We start from the raw sequence: 22,487 nt of genomic DNA on the forward strand, positions 1-22,487 counted from the left end.
TGACAACTTAGTGAGACCCTCAGGAACCTAGTGAGATCCTGTCTCAAAAATAAAAAGGGCTGGGATGTAATTCAGTGGTGAAGCGCCCCTGAGTTCAATGGTTCTATCCCCAGTACCAAAAAATAAAAAAAAAAATGGAGGAAGGGTACCAGCCAAGGAATGTGGATGGCCTGTAGGTGCTGAAAAGGCAAGGAAGCAGACTCTTCCCTTAGCTTCCAGAACGGATATGCACCTGGATTTTAGTGCTTCTGGCCTGCAAGACCATAAGATAATAAATGTATGTTGTTTTAACATCACCAAGTTCATGGTTATTTATCATTGCCATGACAGGGAACAAATAAACTACCTAAATGTTGGGGTGAAGATTGAGATAATAGACATGAAGGGTTTTCCAGTGTCTGCTCGGTAATGATGCGTATTCTGGGCTCTCTTTGTAGTTCAGTCATAATTGCTTCAATAGGACCCTCCCCTCCTGGGCCGAGCACTCAAGTTCTCATTTGTAACATCAATTGAGGTTTTTGTCTCAAGATCCACCCAAGAATGGAGAGCTGCACCCCTGAGGCTCTGGCGCTGTTTTGGAAGCGTGGCCTGGGGGAGTGTTTCTTGGCCTTACTTTCACCTGGCTTTCTGTTCGGGTTGCCTCCTCCTTGCCAGAAACTAATCAACAGAGCCTCCTTGATCTGCTTCTGGAGTTCAGGTCTCTCTCTCCCTGCCACTACATGGGAGCACTGGTTGTCTCCTGACCCCACTCCAGTTCCTGGAAATGGTTCCTCAGGTGGCCAAGGTGAGAGGTTTTGAAGTCCTTGAGCAGAAAGACAGCAGGTTCCAGGTGGGCCGGAGAATTCAGCTCTCAGCAAAGAGTCAGGGGAGGTGACTTTGAGTCCCAGCTACCCCAGGTGATCAGGCCTCGGTTCCCCATATCTGCACTACAGATTTCAATTCTTAACCTGACTCCTTCCCAGGACTGATCTACCATTCACGGAGACAGTGATGGGGAAGTATTTGGACCAGCTAAAAGGGAAGAACAGGAATAGGGGAGTCTCCTAGCCACACTTTCAGTTACTTGAAAAACCCAGTCTCTCCCACCTGGAGGGGCCTTGGAACTTACGCTTCTCTTTTCTGGAGTACTCTTTCCCCAGACCTTCTCATGGACTCATCATTCAATGGTTTTCTCATTTTCTTTCCTCCAAGAGGCCTGCCCTGATGACCCTATCTAACCAAAGCCATCCCCCCATTTCTCTGTCAATTTATTATTTTCTGCAGCCTGAAATTAGTCAATCACCCACCTGTACCTACAGCAATGTAACCAGTATGAAGGTAGAGTCTGCCCCTCCTCCTTATGACCCTGTCCCCTGTGACCGATGCAAGATACAGCCAGGATTGATTGACTGCATGAATGAGGTGGCTGGTGGTCTGGGGGGTGTGGGGAGCTGGATGCCAGGTGCTTTGGGCAGTCCCAAGGCAATGGTCCAGTGGAGCACCCTGTATTCTAAGCCTGGGTGCTAGTGAGGAAGGCAGGCAGGGGAAGTAGTTCCTACAGTTGTACAGTGGTGGCATTGGGTGCTGGGCAGGCAGCACGGACCTCAAGATACTGACTCCTCATTTTGCAAGATGAAAAGCAGATTCAATTTAGTGATGGATCAGTGACATACTTGACAAAGGAGAGGACTGCCAAGTGGCTGTGTGGGGGTGGCAGTGGGCACACTGAGCTCTGGTGCCTCATCCCCACAACCATGGCACCAGAGCTCAGTGTGCCTAGGGAGGGGAGATCTTTTAAGCTCCTAGGGATTTTAGGTGTTAAAAACACATTCCCTGTGTTCAAGATTCAATATTAGATGGTTCATTAGGATCAGTTGTGACTGGACTTGGATTTGTTGTTGTTGTTAACTAGCAGATCATGTGATGCTTGAGTAGGAGGATTTATATTGGTGATTTTAGGATGCTGGTTCCATGGTAGATAAATTATGTGAAACAAAGAAACTGGGGAAAAATGACCAGGGAAGGAATTAAGAATCAGATTTTAGCTGGGTGTGATGGTGCACCCCTGTAATCTCAGCAACAGAGGATCTCAAGTTCAAAGCCAACCTCAGCAACTTAGCAAGACTCTAAACAACTCAGTGAGATCCTGTCTCAAAATAAAAAGTGAAAGGTGCTTGGGATGTGCTCAGTGGTTAAGTGCCCCTGAGTCCAATCCCTGGTTCCAATAAATAAATAAATAAAAATAAGATTTTAGGGCTGGGTTGTGGCTCAGTGGTAGAGCGCTTGCCTTGCACCGGTGGGACCCGGGTTTGATCCTCAGCACCACACAAAAATAAAGGCATTGTATTGTGTCCATCTATACCTAAAAAATAAATATTAAAAAAAAAAGATTTTATATGAAAACACCCACCTAGATTTTGAATGAAATCAGATAGCAACAGCAGTCATAGAACAGTCTTGAGCCTAGAAATCCAAAATAACTCCCTCATATCAGGACAAACAAGCTGAGATAAACTTCTTAAAACAGTTTATATACAATAAAAAAGCTCTTGATTGGGGCTAGGGATGTAGCACAGTGGTAGAGCGTTTGCCTAGCATATATGAGGCACTGGGTTTGATCTTCAGCACCACATAAAAATAAAATAAAGGTCCATCAACAACTAAAAAAAAAAAACCTCTTGATTAAGTAAAGTGCATATAAGTAGTGTGTGTGTGTGTGTGTGTGTGTGTGTGTGGTGGGGGGGAGCTGTGTGGCCTGGGATCTATGAATGTCAGAGCTAAAAGAGGATTTAGAAGGAGGTTGACTGTAGTAGTTGAGCACTTGGACTCTGGTGCTCCTTAAATCTGGTTTGAATCCCTGATTTGCCAGATGTTTGAACAAGTTATTGATCTGAACTCCATTTTTTACATATATAAAATGAAGATAATAATTAGTTCCTGTTTCATAGGGGTTAATCAGAAAATCTAGGCAAAGGACTTAGCTCAGCGCTCAGCACAAAGTACCGTAGGTGTTTAATAAATGATGGCTCTCAATGCTACCATTTAGCTGCCTGCTCTTTTTACCAATGAACGTACATAGTGCAGTTCTCTGTGCCGTCTTTCTTCTTCCCCAGCAGTTGCTGTCATGAAAATCAAGCTGTTCAGTTTTAGTCACAATGAGATCTACCCCAGACATGGAAGGTGCTACACCAGGACCAGTGGGAAGCACTTCCAGTTTCTTCATGTGCAATGTGAGCTGGTGTTCCTTTCCAAGAACAGATAAACTGGACTGTACGCTAAAAAGAAATTCAAAAGAGAAGAAGCCTCCGTGCAGTCAAATTCCAGGGGTCCCTCACTGGGTGCATCTCTTGCTGATACAAAGGCCAAGAAGAATTAGAAACCAGAAGTGGGAAAGCCTCAATGAGAGCAAGGAAGCAGCATTGCCCAGCAAGCCAAAAAGGCTAAACATGCACCTAAAAAGGCAGCAGTGACTGCTACGAAGGCTCCCACAGAGAAGATTGTGGAACCTGTGAAATTTTCTGTTCCCTGAGTTGGTACAAAATGATAAATGGGCAGATCAGATTTTTAAATAAAGACACACCTATAACCCCTAAAAAAAAAAGAAAGAAAGAAAAAAGAAAAGAAAAGAAGTGAATAAGAAAACCTGTAGCTCAGACAGGGGCAGGGATAAATTCAAAGTCATTTGTGACTCAGTGGCAGAGGGGCACAGCCTCAATTCCCTGTCTAGATCAGAATCATCCTTGCTCCAGAGGCTCCTGATTCCCCAGAAAACTTTCATTCTAGAAACAAAAACCTGCCACGTTTTCCTTCTCTGAGGGATTCTGGCTCAGGGTGTCCCTTTAGGGGCCTCCGAATGACTCCCGGATGGAATCTCTGTCACACAGCTTCAGCTTAGCCCCTGCCAGGTTTCCAATTCCTGAACCAAAAGGTCACCTGGGAACTCCTGCAAAAGACTAGGAATCGTTCCCATGGCCCACCCTCCTCAGAATCATCATCTTAATTTATGAAGCAACCTATAAAACTTTAGTCCCCATGATGCTTAGGAGCTATAGTGAACCAATCTTACAAAAGTAGACACCTGTGTAAATGTCAAAATAGGTAACAGGGGAGTCCTCCAGCATCCTGTATTCTATAGCCCAAAGCTCTTGACTCTTAGGTCAGGGAGAGGCCTGGAGAGTCTTCTGGAGAAGAAGTTCCCTTTTGGATTCCTAACTGAACCTTTTGAGAACCTGAAGGAAGCCATGGAAGTTCTCTGTAGAAAATTTCAAAGATTCCCTAATATTCATAATAATTGCATTAGGTTTGAGGGTCTCTAAAGACCCATGTTGGACCCTGTTCCAGGTTGGAACCCTAGGAGAAGACAAGCCCTCTTTCTTCAGATAGGTGATTGCACTACTCAACGTGCTTGGAACACTGCAGTGAACAAGACCCGCGAAGCTCCTGTTCTCATGGGCTTCTGTCTAGTGGGGGAGGCAAGCAGTTTCTGATAGTGATGAGTGTGGGAAGGAAATAGGACAGTGCAAGGGAATGAACTGTCCCTGAGAGAAGGGAGACAGTTTAAGTTTGCAGAAGGGGTCAATGGTCAAGCAGGGCCTTTCTAAGGAAGTGACATTAAAAGGTGACCTGAAGAATGAGAAAGATCCAGGCACAGGAAGATTAGATGGAAATGTGTCTCTGGCAGAGGGAAGAGCAAGTGCAAAGATCCTGGGGTAGAAATGACTTTGGCATAGCTGAGGAACTGAAAGGAAGCTGTTGTGACAGAGCAGAGTGGGCAAGAGGATAGTGGAGAGAGGATGGCAAGAGAGGCGGGGGCCGTGGCATGTAGAAATTTGTCATGAGAACATTCTCTGCCTTCTCCCCTTCCATGTTATTCAAACCCAATCCATGCTTCAAGGTCCACCTCTTCTAAGAACCCTCCACCAATCTGAGCCCTGGGATAAGCCTTAGAGTGTGTCACTTGTTTTCAAGGTCTCTGAAAACCACTCACCCTTGAAGCCAGCCTTTCCCTGTCCCTGTGTTCACTGCTGTCAGCGTGATGATTGTGTCCTTCCCTCCATTTGTCCATTTGTTTCATAAACAATAAAGTTTCAGGGGGAAACTGCATAGGGCATGTCCTTCCAGCAATGTCCAAAGCTCCTTGAGGACAAGGAGCAGATATTAATTCTTATACCCCTCAAGGCCTGGCATGCAATGGATATTCAGTTAAGATTTATTGCACGCAGCAGCTCAAGTAACCTAAGAGTGAACCAAATTGGCCAGGCATGGTGGCATGGTGGCACATGCCTATAATCCCAGCTACTTGGGAGACTAAGGCAGGAGGATCACAAGTTGGAGGCCAGCCTCTGCAACTAAGTAAGACCTTGTCTCAAAAAAAAAAAAAAAGGAATTAGCATCCATACAACTAATTAAAACAAATTAAAAAAATAATAAAAAATAAAAAGGAATATAGCTCAGTGGTAAATTGCCTCTGGGTCCAATTTCCAGTACTGAAAAAGAAAAAAGAAAAATAAACAAACAGTGAAAATGTACAATTGGCTTGCTTATACCACCTTTGGCCAGGTGATTTTGGGCAAACTACTTGACTTCCTAAGTTTCCTGATTATCAAAATGACATAATATAACGATCCCAAAATCAAAAGTTTGTTGTGAAGATTACGAAGTTCCCGATAGACTGTGGCTATTGCAACTACTTCGATTATCCCTATTATCAGTCACCTTATTTTCTCTGCGCTCATGACCCAGGTCTTCAGTTGGAAGTCTCCCTCTTGTTCCCTACCCACCGTGCAAACAGGAGCTAGAGTGGTTGTTCTTTAGACCACACCCCAAATCATCAAGGATGTTGTCACCACCAGCGGCTTGTTCTGTCTGTACAGACAAAAGAGCTGGCCTTGCCATTGTCACAAATGCACCCCCTCGAAAGGCTTTGCCCTCCTCGGCATTGCCCAATACTGGGGCGGCCCCTTGTCAAGATCGCTGCTCGCAAGTCCAGACACTCAGGCCTGGCTCTGCTCCTGGGGGCCCTTGGGGAATCCCTCGCACTCCCCAAGCCTCAGTCCCCTCTGAACAAGGACGAGGCTGTTCTAGGTGGTTTCCGTGAGCCCTTCCAGCCCTGGCACCCTGTGTGGCTGTTTAGGCAGCAGCCCCAGAACACATGGGGCAGGCGGGTTGGGGTGTCTGGTCAGGACAGCCCACCGCAAGGAAAGGAAGAAAGAAATAAAAGAGAGAGAGCTTTGGCTCTGGGAGAAGGGGGAGGTAGGCCAGGGGAAGGAGGAGACAGAGAAGGAGGAGGGACCGCGGGCGGAGGGGAAGATAGACCCAGCCCAGAGCTCTGAGTGGCTTCCTGTTGCCTGTCTCTAAACCCCTCCACATTCCCTCGGACCTTCAGACTGCGAGTGCGCTCTGCCTGCCGCCTGCCCGCCACCAAGGTAAGTGGCACAGCCGTTCCCTTCTGTGGCTGCACCCACCCAGATCACTCTAGGCCACATCTCTAGCAAGGGACAGGAAGCGGTGCTAGGGGATGCGTGTCTCCCTGGGGCTCCATCACAACTGCCCCAGAGGGCAGGATCCCAGACCCTTGTGCCTGTTGCTTTTTCAGAAGGTGGATGCACAGTGCAACTTGGTTTTCCTTTTAGGTCTGCAGGAAACAATCTCTGTCCCTGGGGAAGTGTTTTCTCTCTATGTCTCTCTCCACGCCCGTATCCCTGCTTGCAGAGGCTCCCTGCCTGTCCTCTTTGCCCCCTCCTCCTCTCCTGGGAATCTGATCCTGTCACAGCTACCACTGGGACCTGACCGGCAAACAGAGTTAGTCCGGCTCCCTAGACTTTGTTCGGGGTCGGGGACTCTGTTTTCCAAAAGGGACTTTGTATAAATGATAAATTGACCCCTGAAAGGCAAAGGGAGGGGGCTTCACCTTTAATCAGCACCTGCTCTGGGAAGGCTGGTCTCCCTTGAGTTCTTCACAAACACACACACCATCCCCTACACCCCACGCCGGTTAGCCTGAAATGGCACCTGGCACAGCCAGTCCTGGGCTGGCCATTGTCCCTCCTGGGCTCTCTGGGATGGTCAACTCAGGAACTCCTTATGAGATATCATCCAGCCAAGGCACAGGGAGCAGGGTGTGGCAGGAGGTGTCCTGGAAAGGGAGGGAGAGGGCAGGTAGGACCCCTAGGGCCCCAAGCCCCACTGTTGTGAGAAGTGCAGACTCCACACTGGGCTGGGTCCAACCTGTCTGATGTTAGGGCATCTTCAGACGTGTCCCCCACCTTTCTTCATCCTCCTTGGCTCCTCCAAGTGACTTTCTGTGTCCTGAGATGAGTCTCCTCAAAAGCACGCAGAGAGACCTACACCTTCCCCAGGGAGGACCGTATTTGGCATCCCTAGTCCTAGCTCCATAGGACTAAATTCCCATATACCCAGTTCTGGTGGTTTGGTGAGAAGCAACCCCTAGGTAGGATGGCGGACTTCAGGAACTCATTGGTGAACTGTCTTAGGTAAGTGTCTCCTTTGCATTTAGCTTTGTTATCTGTAAAGGAAGAGGGTTGGTCTTTGGGGCGCTGGGTGTCCTTGGAAACTTCCGAGGAAGTCCACGAACTGCCCTTTGAGTAGGTTTCAAGCCCTCTGTGAGTCCCTTAAAATTATGTGCCCTGGAGAGACAGAGTCAGAGACAGAGACATGGAGATACAGTTTCTAGGCTTAAGGTATTCTCCCATGGGTGCCTGACCCCCCAAAATACCAGAGGGCCCAATGTAGGGGAATGGACTAGGCAAGGAAACAAATTTATATTTGCAGGAGGGTGAAAAATGCTGTAATGGGGGTGGTTGGGGAAAGAGAGAGTTAACTTGCAGCCATCAGCTGCCACATCGACAAAGCCTGGAGCAGGGACGTGGAGGGAGGGGGAGGGGGTTGCCTGGAGAAGGAATCAACTTTTGAAACTTTCTCCAAGTCCCACCCACCAAAAGGCTCTTCTCTGCCGTGACTCACTCTCCGAGGAATGCGAGTTACCACGGCAACCTTTTTTTTCAGGGTCTCTGCCTGCTGGCTGGGAGGGGACGCTGGGAACACTCAGAACGTCAGGCTCACTCTCAATGTCCCCACCCTCCTTCTCCCCCCTCCCCCATACAAGGATGACTGCAAAGCTCTAGGCCCTGTCCAGATCTCCCAGTGTCCCAGGAAGCCAAGGACTGTGATAAGCTCCCTAAACTGGGTATTCAAAGATTTTTCTTTTCTTTTAGCTGAGCTCAGAAGCTGTCATCTGACCTTGAACTAATGGGTCCCCTTTCTGAGTTCCAGTTTCCTCCTGGGTTAAAGGGCAATAACGGCAGCCTCCTCAAGAGAGCATTGCATGGATGAAATGGGATAATGCATTTCATAATGCACTTTATGCTCTGGGTTTTTAGAGGTGATGGATTTATGGAAATCCAAAGAGCCGGCAAAATGATTCCCAGCTTTTTTCCCCTGGTGGCTCCATCGTTTCAGGCTCTGTGTAGAACTTCTCTTTACTAAAAGAACAGACAGGCATATCTTTTTAAAAACTCATGTTTACATTTTGACTTGAGGACCTTGTCTATGTCCCAAGAGTGAGAGACCCTCCCCTGCAAGCAGAGAGAGCATTGGCCCAGGGAGCCAACAGACATGGTTCCAACTCAAGAGCGGGTGACGATGGGAAAGACACTACCCCTCTCTGGGCCTCAGTTTCTTGATCTGTTACATGGGAAATCCAAGCTAGACAGTCTCCAGGCACCCGGCCAGCTCTAAAGCCCTGAGAACCCAAATCTCAGCCACTCCCTTCCTCTGGGGGAATAGCTGGCCTTCATTTTGAGCAGCACTTCTCTCCTCCCCAGTGCAAAGGAAACTAGAGAGAAGGGGCCTGGGGACCCAGGGCTGCCTAATGGCCTCCATCTGTAAAGATTCCTTAACCAATAGCATAGCTGGGGTTGCTTCTCAGAACAGCAGCTTTCTTCGCTGAAAATAAGCTATAAATAGGAAAAGATGGTGGAAAGGAACGAGCAGAACTGAGGATGTGAAGTAAACAGTTGAACATTTGGCTTTTGAGGTTATTTAGGATGTTGATAAGTATGCGGAGATAAACAGGGACAGACACAAACTCACCTGGGGGCACAGTATAAACACCGACTCACCAACAGGCGCCACTGGCACAGCTAAAAATAAATACCTCCTGTATAAGCTGGCGCGATGTCGTGCGCCCACCTACCTCTCCCTGATCAATACTTTGACACACACATGCTCACAGAATGTCGATTGTAACAAGGGACAGACATGTAATGCACATGCACCCCCTAACAACCCTTATGTTTTAGAGACAGAGAAATTGGAGTTAAAGATGGGAAAAGAACTCACTTGAGGTCACAGGACAGGTTGGAGTCTGAACCAGGCTTCCAGGTGTTTTGAACCATCCAGATGTTCGCCATGAGTGCCTCCCACCCACTTCTGGTGGGTTTGGAGTCGGGCTCATGTACCGTCCTCCACAGGCTGTAAATCCTGTGGGCATAAGTGACTGGCAATACTTTTCTCTCCCCTTTTCTGGCCTGCAATGGCCTGTCCCAGCCCATGAGGCTTTGTCATTAGGCTCAAAGGGCCAACAAATGTGGCTAATCAGGGAGGGAGCCTGCTTCCTGCTGGCTCCCTCCCTGACCTCCAACTTAGAAGGAGAGGACGGGATCTTGGGCTGAGCTTCCAGGCAGCCCAGGGATAGTGAAGTTCCCTGTCCTCCACAGCACAACCTGGATCCTTCCTGCTCTCACTTCCAGCCTCAATGGTGAACCCAGGGACGGCTGGGCTGTGCAGGGCTAGGGCCGGCACGTACTAACTTGACAGAATAATTTAGGAAAGCAGCCCTCTCTTTCTCTTTAGCCAAGAGATGTCTTAGGTGGCAAAGGGACTCTGCCCTGGTCCATCAAGTGATAGAGCTTGGTGTCTAGGGGAGAGATAGGAGCAGTGACACCAATTCTCCCCAGAGCTGGGTTCTTCCAGAAACTTGGTATTAACTCCTCTCATTCGGGGATCATTCTGGGTCCCTTGTGCTAGTCATAGCATTAGGATTTCAGATTTGTCAGGTTAAAAAAAAAATCTAGATATTTCTGAGAAAGACACCAGCTTGCTATAAGACCCTGAGTGACTTATTTTTCTTCTTTAAACCCCAATTTTTCTCTCTTTAAAACAAGAAGCATGGCAAAGAACCTTCGTGTGGCCTGTAATGGTAATCCATCCATAGTGGCTATCAAAAGAACTGTGTTCAGCATTATGATACCACTCTAGACTTTTGGGGAAAGGGAATATGGTGGATTAGTAATGTCTGCCACGTGAACAAGAAGGTTGTGGAAGGCAGATATGCCACATGTTTGCTATCCTGTAGGATGTGACAGCCTGGACACTTTGATCTAATTTCTTATCCCCTCCATTTGTGGTCACCCCTGATGCAGCAGTGGTCCTCTAGGGGGCGCCAAGGAGGCTGCCTGGGGCTCCACCCTGAGCCTCTGCCAGCCGCGGTGAAACGTGGCATTTTAGGAGATTTTATGGAATCTCAGCCAGGCTGATTACAGTCTCAGAATCTGGAGCCTCCTCTGAGTTGTCCTCAAAGCTCTCCAATCGTAGGTTTTATTTTATTTTTTAAAAATTTATTTATTTATTTGTTTATCTTTGGGTCTGGGGATTAAACCCAAGGATGATTTGCCACAGAACTACATTCCCAATCCTCTTTATTTTTTGAGATAGGGCCCTGCTTTGTTGCTGAGGCCAGCCTTGAACCTTCGATCCTCCTGCCTCAGCCTCTCAAATCATTGGGATTACAGGTGTGCTCCACCGTGCCCAGCCAATCCTGGATTTTAGCATCCGCAATGTCCTCACCATTTACCTTAGCTTCTTCCCTTCCATCAAGAAATATTACACGTGGAAATGAAATGTCTAGGGGCCAGTGGGGAGAGGCGATACTCCAAAAAGCTTTTGCCTGAGTTGGCTCGTAAAGTCTGAGCTGAGGTGGGCAAGGTGGCAAAGGCCTATAATCTCAGTGACTCAGGAGGCTGAACCAGGAGGATCTCAAGTTTGAGGCCATCATCAGCAATTTAGTGAGTCCCTAAACAACTTGGTGAGACCTTATCTCAAAAGAAAACATAGAAAGGGCTGGAGATGCAGCTCAAGGGTAAAGCACTCTTGGATTCAAATTCCTGGTGCAAAAAAAAAAAAAAACAAGTAAAGAAAGACTGCTGTGTCCAAGGGTTTCCATCTGTTTCTAAAAGAACCTGAGATGTTCCAAGATGTCTCAGGGTACAGCTTAGTGGGTAGAACTTCTAGCCCTCAACTCCACTCCAGTTGTACCTCCTCTTGTTTTTCAAGCTTATTTATTAATCAGACATATTCACATGCTTAACAGAAGCAAAAACTTCTACTTGCTTGAAATATGGGATTTCTGCAGGAAGCTTGGTTGAAGGAGTATTTTCTGCTTTACTTAATTTTGAACATCACTGATCTAAAACAGATTCCTGAAACCAGGCACAGTAGGTGGTGCACACCCGTCATCCCAGCAACCTGGGAGGCTGAGGCAGGAGGATCACAAGATCAAGACCAACCTTGAATTTAGTGAGACACTTAGCAAATTAGCAAAATCTGTCACAAAATAAAAAAAGGATGGCGATGTAGCTCAGCAGTAAAGTGCCCCTGTGGTCAATTTTCAGTACCTCTCCCAATAAACAAACAAATAAACAAACAAATATATAGAATAGCCTCTTTGTTGGACAGTCAGGACAGGGTAGCTTAGATCCAGAGAGGAAAGAAGTCTTCTCCAATTTTGCACAGTGATCTGGGAGCGAAACTTGATCTCAAGACCCCTAACTTCTACTTCACAAGGCCACCTCTGAGTGACTGGGTCTGGTCCCAGGACATGAACAGGAGTGCCAGTGTCCCCACCTTGGCCACAGTGCCACGTCTCTGACTTGGCTGGGCCCAAGCTCTGTGGAGCCCACCCTCCCTGCCTCTGAGTCCTGGCTCCTGGCACATGGCTTCCTTTCTTAGCCTCTAAACTTGTTTTCCTCCCTTTGGGATTGTTTACAAGCAACATGTGATTTTGGAACCCTTGTTTCCAAGCCAGACAGTGGGAGTGAAATGTTTGGCTTGCGTCAGCAGCCCACTAAGAGGCCAGCCTGGGGCCTGGCCATCCTTACTGCACTCTCTGGAAGCTAGGCTGGTCTCCCCCAGGCCAATCTGGGCAATATTTCTTCTGTTCCACCCCAACACACCTTTCCCCTGGGCAAACAGACAAAGAGCTGGGATTCTTTCACAGAATTGTTGAGGGGGATGGAGATTCTGGATGCTTGAATTCTAAGATGCTCTTCTGCACAACATTGCTTACTGCTTACCTTGTGCCCTCTAGTGCAGATTATCCACGAGCCTTTCGAGGTAGGTATGTTATTCTGTCCATTCCACAGACAGAGGAACTTGTTGAGACTCAAGAGAGGCAAAGCTCGTTTCTGAAGATCCCACAATTGCTAAGTGGCCGAGCCAGGACTTGAACCTGTACATTCTGGCTCCAGTGCCCATGAGCTTACCTTTGTGCTGCGTTGCCGTTACAACCACTGTTCTAGTATGGTAGTCACTAGCCACAGCTGGCTATTTAGATTTAAATTAATTACAATGAAATACGATAAAAAATTCTCTTCATTTGCTCTGGTCACATTTCAAGTGCTCAATGATGGCACATGGTCAAGAGCTGCTGCACCTGGCAAGGCAGATATAGAATATTGTCATCATCTTAGAAAGTTCTTTTGGATCACAATTCTCCCTAAACTCTTTTCACTCAAGTTAAGATTTAAGGATGGCAGGGGGGTGTACTGGCGCACACCTGTAATCCCAGATGCTTAGGAGGCTGACCCAGGAGAATCCCAAGTTCAAGGCCAGTCTCGGCAAGTTAGCGAGACCCTGTCTCAAAATAAAAAATGAAAAGGACTGTGGTAGAGTGCCCTGAGTACCATCCCCAGTACCACATACACACACACACAAAAAAAAAAAAAAAAAAAAAAAAAAAAGAAAAGGAAAGAAAGGAGAAAGAAAGAATGAATGAAAGATAAGATAGAAAGAAATTGATTTGATGATTAAAACTCAGGTTCTGTGATTCTCTTCTAGGGGCCTAAGATGATTCTGAGTCACACGATCTAAAATTCTGATTCTGAGATTTCCTCCAGTTCTGACACTCAGTGACTTTTCAGCGTCCAGGGAGAGCCCCAGAGAAGGCCATTGATGTTTGGGGGGAGGCAAGCTGGGGGGCTGGCTGTACTTTTCCATCCCTAGAGTCTTTCTAAAGACAGAGAAGTGACCTTGAGTTTTGTGTCCTGCTGGCAGCCCAGGACGGGTTTTCAGCTGGCTCCAGAGCAAATAAAGGCAAAGGACAGGACTCGATGTACGGAACAGGAGGCCGCCCTGGCAGGGTGGGGGCGTGGGTTCTGTGCTTGGTGGCCACCAAACCAAGGGAAATACACCTCCAGTGCCTCCTCTGACCAGGCGCTTCTTTTCCTAGCACTGTGGCTAGTTCAGCCCGGCAGGGGCTGTTTAGGTGACCACTTGGGAAGGAGCAGGCGCTACAGAAATGGCTCCCTGAGATGGAGAACAGACCAGTGGCGGAGGGCGGCTGCCTGGGTCCTCCCCCAAGCCTTTCTGCTCATGCCCCAGAGCTATCAGCTCAGCTCTCTAGGGGTCTCAGTCTTCTCATCTGTACTCTTAGGCAGGAAGATCTATCTGCTCTGAGCCCTCCATGGGATGCTGGATTGTCTTCCCTAGAGACAAGGTTTTAATTTAACCCTGGTTTATACAGAGGGTGTTTGGGCTGTCACTGGGCATACTAGACCTAGGCTTGATTGGCACAGGGTCACAGCTGGTGAGTCCCAAACGCTGGGTCTCGACACTGGCTTCTGACCTGCCTGGGGTGACTTTTATGCCCCACTAGCTTTGCAGGGTGGACCCCAGCCTCTTTGGCCAGCGGTGTTTTACAGAACCTCAGGCAGGTATCTCATGGGTATGCAGGAAGAATGGTTGTGCTTCCAGAACAGTCCAGCTGCTTCCCTTTCCTGTCACCCTGTCGTCTTGGAGGAAAAGGGTTCTAGGACTGAGAATGTAGCACTGTGGAGCATAACTCCTCTATGATGCTGTGTTTCATTTTCAACAGTCTCTACCTGCATATCTCCCCTGCCCCCACCTCAGTTTCAGAGCATAATCCCTATTAGGCTCACGGCTCCATGAGGGGAGGGTCTGTCAAGCTGGAATGTGCTCAGATGCTGCGAGACTGTGGGCAGGGGCCCCCTCCCTCTGACCTCAGACTCCCTGGGAAAGCAGGACTCGGGACTCTAACGCACTGTCTGCCCAGTGTTGCCACCAGGCTCCAAGGGGCCAATGTGCATGTGAGAGTGCCCCGGAACCATAAAACCCAGCAAGACGTAGGCCAGAGATGGGGATGGCCAAGAGGGTGCCTGTGCAGCCAGAGAGCCAACCAACAAAGATTCTCCCTGGTCATGGCTGAGGGACACTTCTGTGTCTGTGTCCCTGCTCAGATGAGGGACACAGACTCTGAAGAGCACATCTGTCTGGCTCTCTAATCTGAAGCTCATTACATTTTCAGTCCTAGCTGGGCTATTTCTCCAGTGACATGACTTCTCTGACATTGTAGTTTAGACGGGGTAACTTTTTGTTGTAGTTCCAACTGCCAGTCTCACTTTGATCCTAAAACTTTCATCTCAGACAAGTCCTTCATTGATGCCTCCTCTCCTGTCCCATTTGCCCAAAGCCACATGCAGGAGTTGTTTAACTTATGTCTTCCAAATGGGGAAGAAAGGCAGAAGACTTTTTCCACTTGAGCCTGGGGAGACAAGTGAACAACTGTGTGAAGGAGAGGAACATTCCAGAAACTTCCTGAAGAAGGAAGACTGGACTCCTTGGAGAGCTGGGGCCGTTGTGAAGCAATGCCAAGCTCGCACGCCAATTCCTTTAAATTCCTGTTAGTTTTATATCATGCACACCTCATAAAACAGGGGCTGAGGATTTCTGTCTCTTTGAGCCCAGTGAAGGACCATTTGTACCCAAATACTGTCATCCAAGGAAAGATGGGTGATGCCCAAGGACAGGACACATACCAAGACCAACTTGTGCCTGTGATTTTTTTTTTTGGTGTTGAGGACTGAACCCAGGTATTATCATGCTAAAGAAGCACACTACCACTGAGCAACACCCCCAGGCTTGCCTGTGGCATTGCAAGAGCATTTTAAACCCAGTCTATCTCAAAGTTCACCTGATCTAACATCCTCAGTTGACAGATGGAGAAACCAAGAGAGGACAAAAGACTTAATTAACATAGTTAAGTCTTGAGGTAGAACAAGAACTCCTGGCATTTAATTCCCAGCTGAGGAATTCCACAATGTTAGGGAACTCCCACCGTCATGCTTGGTCAGTTGAGAAGTCTTGGAAGGACCTGGGGATGATGAGCCCGATGGGAATTATGGGACAAGAGAGGAAAGAAAAGGCTGCCCTTGACTGAAAAGCTATTTGGGGACAAAGGGAGCAGGCTTGTTCTGGGTGGTGCAGAAAGAGAGAAATGATAGACCAGGAGAAGTTTGAGGGATGCAGATTTGAATCAGAATAAGGAAGAACTTTCTAAAGCAAATTGGAAATGAAAGCCCATTTAGTTAGCACAAGAAATAAAATGTCCCCATCACAGACCCTTTGTTGGGGATGAGATTTTGGCATCGAATCATTAAAGATTCTGCTCCAAATTACCTCACAGCCATGAGTATTAGAGTCTAGGGTTTGGCATCTAGAGACCCAGGTCTTAGCAGTGATCTGGGCAGGCAGAGAAACTTTCTAGATCGTAACTAACATCCCCTGTGCAACGTAATAAGAAGTATTTGGATGGTTTCCTTGGAGAATCCAAAGAAGTGCTGCCCTTTCCGGGTAGAATAGAGAAAAATGTGGTCACCCTCAAGTTTCCATGGGTCACACTTGAACATTATTGTTTGTTGTAAACGTGGATCTCATTGTTTCGGATTGGCAGGAGGTTGCTCTCTATTAACTTCTTCCACTGCAGAGCGGGTAGGAAGGAGACAGAGGAGGAGGAGGAGGAGGAGGAGGAGGAGGAGGAGGGGGAACTGGAGAATANAGATAAGGTGATAAAGTGTGACCGCTCCCGATCTCCATTCTCAGACGTGCTCCTATGCAGGGGCTTAGGCTGAGACAGAGGAGGAGGAGGAGGAGGAGGAGGAGGAGGAGGAGGGGGAACTGGAGAATAGGAAAGAAAATAATCTTAGGACATCAGGGATTAAAGGGCTTGAATTAGCATGACCAAACTTGACTAATTAGCCCATCACCTTGGTTGAAATGCTTTAAAAACTTAAACATGTGTATTTTTATTTATCATTACCATAAAAGGAAAACTCTGTGTACCTTTGTTATAAATAGAAGGAAACTGTAAAAAATGAACAAAAAGCAAACAAGACAAGTTCATTGAATCTCTAGCTTCCTGTGGGGGCTCTGAACCAGAGGGCTGCTCTTGGTCATAAAGGAGATGAGGGCTAGCCCTCAACCTAGACTTTCTCCTCCTATAATTATGATTGAAAGAATACGGCACGGAACCACCTTCTTCCTCCATCTTTCACCACCATTTAACACATAAACCATCTAAAGCCAACCCACATATTCCAGGGATGTAGAAGTAACTCCATCAGGACGCCTTCCCTCATGGAAGTCTCCACCTCTCTTCCCGTAGGGTTCCCAGCACCATGAGGGCCTGGATCTTCTTTCTCCTTTGCCTGGCCGGGAGGGCCCTGGCAGCTCCTGTGAGTACTCCGGATCCTATCTTCCTTCTCTTAGCTTCCACTGCCTGCTCCAGGGCATCTGAACCTGCCAGCCCTGCATATTCAGAGGGGCCAGGGACTCCCCCATCTCAAGTCAGTTGTCTCATTTGTAAAAATTGATTTCTTTTAAGCCACAAAGCTCAGAAGAAAAATTGGGATGAGGACTGGTTGGGGGAGGGTCCAGAGAAGAGAGTTCTGTGGAACTTGAAGATGAACTCTTTAGCAGTTAGAGCTTCTGGCAGGGGATTAGGGTTGCCAAGGAAGTGGCCTCTCAGTCATGAGAGGAATTCAAGCAGTCAAGTGTGAGGGGGTGACAGGGATGGTGTTAGGAGACAATCCAGCCCGAGAGGGACTGCTCCGTTTCTGAATCAGACTCCGATCCAAACAAATGGGGCCAAGGGGAGGTACAAGTGTAGATTAGGTGTTCTATAGCAGCAGAAATACTTTGGCAAACTAAATTTTAGGCTGGCCTAGATAGTTGGATATAAAACACACGAAAGGGGAGCCTCCCTGGTCTTCCCTGCTTTGTCCTGTGCCCCCCCACCCCCCACCATGGCAGTCCTGAGGCAGCCTGGGGAGTCTCCACACACTGCTCTTCAAAGTCTACCAGCAGATGAAGCTGGCCTGGTCCTGACCTCTCCGAACCCCACTTTCTCTTTCCAGCAGCAGCAGGAAGCCCTGCCTGATGAGGCAGAGGTGGTGGAGGAAACGGTGGCCGAGATGACCGAGGTATGTGGCACCCGTGACCCCTCTCTGCCCATGCCTTCACTGGGCAACCCAGACAGGTACTATGGGGCTCCCTGCTGGAACAGGGCATCTGTCGCCTTCCTGGGTGCACACACAGCATAGATGGACAACCTATTCTCCCAAATCCCAACACGCTCCTGAATGCTTCCCAAATTTTCAATAGAATCCTATAGTTGGGAGGCATGATTTGGAAATTTTTAGTTTTTTTCTGCATGATCACCCAGAATCTCCCCTTGCACAAACAGATGAATGGGGATCTGCGCAGGTGTAGCTGGCAGGGTCAGGGGGCTTGGCATCCCTTCTGGCCCTAACACCCTGGGCGTCAAAACAGAATTCCAGAGCGCTACAGAACATTTAATCTAAGATGAACAAGAAGTGTGTTTAATAAATTAAGAAGTTAATAATAAATATAAGATTAAATCTAAATCCCCAACCCTGGCATTTGGGTGGTGACCTGGGCTCAGCCCACCCTTCCACCTCACTATCATCTCCTTGTGGGTATCTGAAGCTTCGGGCAAGCCCCCCCCCCCCCATCTTCACCCCTCACTTCTAGGTCTGGGGTGAGGGTGGGGACCATTTGATTGATTCTCTTCCTTCCATCTCAGGTAACCGTGGGATCCAACCCTGTCCAGGTAGAAGTAGGCGAATTTGAGGATGGTGCCGAGGAAACCGCAGAGGAGGTGGTGGCTGAAAGTAGGTCCCTCGCCTGTGACTCTGCATATCCAGTCCTCCGTTGGCTGATTGGGCCTGGGGCCTGAGGCCAGCCTACTCAAGAAAATGCAGGGTGTGGTCCTCAGTGGGCCAAGGAGAAGGCCGAGGAGGCGGCTTGGTCTTGGAGGTTGGGAATACTCTTTGGCACGCGGTCCCCTGGACCGATCTATTTATAGCCAGACCATTTGTGCTCTGAATGGCAGGAAGGGAAGTTCCCCAGCTGGGAGTGGACTTCTCCCCTTTCAGCTCTTTGCCCTGATTCCGAAGTTGGATTTCACATTCCCAGTGGGGTCATGAGTCACGTCTGGTTCCCCAGATGGCCTGTGGCCTCTGTCTCAGCCTAAGCCCCTGCATAGGAGCACGTCTGAGAATGGAGATCGGGAGCGGTCACACTTTATCACCTTATCTGATTGTCACTCAGCCCAAGAAAATAAGGCCCCGAAGAAGGGAAAGCAGACCTAAGTCCTAACATTACCCACGGAGTCAGTGCCCGAGGGGGAGAAAGACCAATGGGCCTCAGGGTCCTGCTCTCAGGTTGAGTAGCTGTACCTCAGGGGTCAAGAGCATGGACTCTGGAAGCAATCCAACCAAGGTTTGAATCTAGACTTCTCCAGGAGAGCTTGCCAGCCCCTCTGACCCTCACCTTGCTCCCCTCTGGCATGGGAATGATGAAGTCATAGACCCTCATCCTGGGCCTGTTGGAAGGGGAAGGAACCAAAGCAACAGAGAATTTGACCACATGCTGCAGAGCAGCATCCAGTAAGGGATGATTATAACAGCCACAGTTCAGCGTCAGGAGGAAATGGCTAGATGCAGCTCCCATCCTGAAGGGATAAATAACAGGCATTTGGACGGAGCTGGCACAGAGCTTTTGTTGGAGCAGGCGAGTGTCTCCTGAGTCATGTTCCTTCCCTGTCCACGCCCACTTCATCCGGGGTTTACAGACGCAGCTGGCTCTATTGTCTCAGCCCCTTCTCCCTTTTCCTTTATAGACCCTCACTGCTCCATGACCACAGCTGACTTGCTAAGCCATTCTGGAAAATCTGTCCTGGATTCCCGAAATGCCTCTCTGTGATGGTTCAGCTGAAAGCTGAGACCACAATTCTTGGTTGCTTCAGTGTCAGGGAGGCCATCTGGCATCCCAGTGTTTCAGAGACCCAGATTGAACCCCTAAAAAGTACCTGGTCCCGACCTTGGATTGAACCTCTCATTCTCACACTGAGCCATCTGCTCCCCTAAATGCTGATTGCCAGGCTCAGTTGAAGAGCAGGGTGGCCCACCCAAAGCTCAGAATAGGACCATAGCAAATTGTCCAGAGCTCTGCTGGGATCAACCTGGGGAGGACATGATAGCCAGGGGTGCTAACTCCCTGCTCGTGTACCTACCAGACCCCTGCCAGAACCACCACTGCAAACACGGCAAGGTGTGCGAGCTGGATGAGAACAACAGCCCCATGTGCGTGTGCCAGGACCCCACCAGCTGCCCTGCGCCCATCGGCGAGTTTGAGAAGGTAAGGGCCAAGGGACTGGGCCCCGCAGCATTCGGAATGTCTGCCCAGCAAACCCTGGGCTTGGTGATTCTACAGGGCAGCTCAGGTCTCAGGAGCCCCTTCGTTAGATCCAGTCTCAGCAGAAAAGCGGAGCTGAGTCAGGGGTGAGGCTGTCCAACAACCAAGGAGAATCTCATCAACACCATCACGATCCCAGCTCTGTGCTGGATGCATACTCTCAGGACTCCAGAATTCCAAGCTCTACTCCTGACTTGATAGAGGAGAGTAAGTCCTGTGCAGCTTAGCAGAGTATCATGTCTAAAAATGTTGCTTCTGGAGCCAGATTAGAGGTTGACTTCAAGCCTCCTCTCCATCACTTGTTAGCTATAAGATCTCAGCCAAGTTGCTGAGTCTTTCACAAATCTCAGTTTTCTCATGTCTAAAGAAGGAATAGGAATGGTCCTTAACTCTAAGGGTTGTTGTGTGGCTTTGTAAGACAATGCCCAGGACATAATAAGTCACCCATCAATGCTATTTATTTATTTATTTATTTATTTTATTATTTCTCAAACCTGTCCATTCTGCCTCCAGTATCCATCCATCCATTCATCCAAATCAATACCCACTTATGTCCACCATTGTGTGAGTGGTAACCTAGCTCAAGGCAGCAAATATGGTACCAGCTTAGCTTCTCCTTCTTTAAGACGACATAGCTTCGGGCTCCATGTTAGAGCATCCTTGGTCACTCTTTCCGCCTCCCAATTCCTGCATCCCGCAGATCACCGATGCCAGGAATTCCTCCTCTATACCACAGCCACTTTCTGACTCCTATCTAGCTGAGCCCTCAGCATTGCTGCTTGGCAGCCCCTATGATCAGAGGTTCCCACGGAGATTGGAGGGGCTCAGCATGCGGTTGTGCCATAGCTGTGATCTATTACAGCGATGCTTGGAGGATACAGCCAGAACCTAAGTGGGTTAGGTTAGGAGGATCCTTGGGAGGCCTGAGTATTTTCTTCCTCTCTTCCACATGGAGTTCGCTCTTATCCCAGCTTCAAAAATGCAGACACCTGTTTCTCTTCAAAGAAGCCCACCAGAGACTCAGCACCCAAAGTTTTAATGGGGATGGGCATCTAGGCACCCTCTGCCTAGTGTGTACCAAAATTCCAGACTCCCAGGGGACAGCAGATGTTCAACATGAAGTGAAGCATGTGCCTGAGCAGGCTAGGTTGAGTGAGCCTCCCTATCAGTTAGGGGAAGATTTGTGACAGTGCAGAGACCCGCTCACAGCCAGGTTCCCTGACACCAGCCAGAGGCCAACCTCACAAGCAGGCCTTTCTAAGGACACCAATCTCCCATCTCTCATGTCCACTCTTGTCTTTTTCCTGTCCCCATCTTTGGCTGGTCATTCAAATGTCTTCTGGGTCTCCATCCTGGCTCAGTTGTGCCTTTGCTCTGAGACCATCAGTGGCTCTCAGCATGGGCTGACCTCTGGCCTGGGAGCCTAGAGAGTGGGCTCTTGTCCCAGCCCCACCACCAACTCCCTGCGTGACCTTGGGCTCATCGCATTCCTGGCTTGGCCCTCGGTGTCCCCGTCTCTGAAACCAGCCAGTGTGGGCCAGCAGAGGGCTTTGGGAATGAGGAAGGGGCTCTGTGCTTGGCCAACAGGTGTGCAGCAATGACAACAAGACCTTCGACTCTTCCTGCCACTTCTTTGCCACAAAGTGCACCCTGGAGGGCACCAAGAAGGGCCACAAGCTCCACCTGGACTACATCGGGCCTTGCAAATGTGAGTCTTTTCTAGGGCCCTTGGCTCCCAGCTTAGGGAGGGAGCCCTGGCACTGGCAGGTGCGGGCTCTACCACCCCCTGTGCCGTGTGATCTTGAGCAAATCTCTTTCCCCTTCTGAGCCTCAGGGTTCCCATTTATAAAATGAGATGATTGTCTATGGAGTTGTTTCCTTCAGCTCTGAATTAGGACAGATCCCAGGAAAGAAGGGAGACATCATAAAAGCACAAGATCAGGGAGGATATCTGGAGCCTCCCACTGGCACCCAAGACAACCACATTTCTTTTCTCTAGTGATGAAGAAGTTCTTGTAGAAGGCTAACTCAAATCTCTCCTGCTTCAATACTGTAAAGCAAAAAATAATGTTTTAACCTGGGCCTACAAAGTTTTTTTTTTTTTTTTAAAATGTTTGAATTTGAGTGCTTTAACTTAGGGGTATGCCTGTCAGTTCCTTTTAAGCTCTGTTCCTCAATGTTGTCATAAGCCCTTTATTCCAGGGCATTTCTATCTGCCTTCTTAAGACACATAATGACCACCCTCCTCTCAAAACCAGGGAGTCAGGTGTTTGAGAGAAAGGACGCCAGGATGTCCTTGGCCCTTTGTTAGTGTTCCCAGCTGCTATTTCCCCTGGCCCATAGTTTGAGACACCCCAGACCACTCATTCCCTTGCAAGATGCACCCATTGCATCCCCAGTACCTTCTGGTACAGGGGGAACTAGGAGAATGGCTCACCTGCCTCAGGTGTGCAGGCTGCAGAAAGGTAGAGGACAGGCAGGAAAGAAGGTTCTCCTTGTGGTTAGCTCTATGCTGCCAGTTATGGGGCCCAGGGTGTGAAATGGGTGGAGATGTTGGGAATTTCTTGGACAGCGAGGTGTGAAGCGGGCTTTTGCCCCAGACAGCCACACTGTCCTAGATGCTGTCTCTTATACACATC

General features: G+C 48.6%; 1 protein-coding gene and 1 pseudogene across 2 annotated transcripts in view; both read left to right on the plus strand.

Annotated features, from left to right (window-relative positions):
- Positions 1-2,828: 2,828 nt before the first annotated feature.
- LOC125610566 lies at positions 2,829-3,563 on the plus strand (annotated as a pseudogene).
- Positions 3,564-6,277: 2,714 nt separating this feature from the next.
- The window catches only part of Sparc (secreted protein acidic and cysteine rich), a 22,454-nt gene continuing 6,244 nt past the window's right edge, over positions 6,278-22,487 (plus strand). Inside the window, exons 1-6 of one of the 2 annotated variants that reach the window (XM_015492705.2) lie at positions 6,278-6,404; positions 16,736-16,805; positions 17,490-17,552; positions 18,176-18,263; positions 19,670-19,791; positions 21,436-21,556. In XM_015492705.2, the coding sequence (XP_015348191.1) occupies positions 16,749-16,805; positions 17,490-17,552; positions 18,176-18,263; positions 19,670-19,791; positions 21,436-21,556 (451 nt within the window). In that variant the 5' untranslated portion in view covers positions 6,278-6,404; positions 16,736-16,748. Of the gene's footprint in view, positions 6,405-16,735; positions 16,806-17,486; positions 17,553-18,175; positions 18,264-19,669; positions 19,792-21,435; positions 21,557-22,487 lie in introns of both variants that reach the window. The other variant, XM_015492704.2, reaches the window with a different exon arrangement.

The sequence above is a fragment of the Marmota marmota genome, unplaced genomic scaffold (genome assembly GCF_001458135.2).
Source record: "Marmota marmota marmota unplaced genomic scaffold, marMar, whole genome shotgun sequence".
Classification (NCBI taxonomy): domain Eukaryota; kingdom Metazoa; phylum Chordata; class Mammalia; order Rodentia; family Sciuridae; genus Marmota; species Marmota marmota.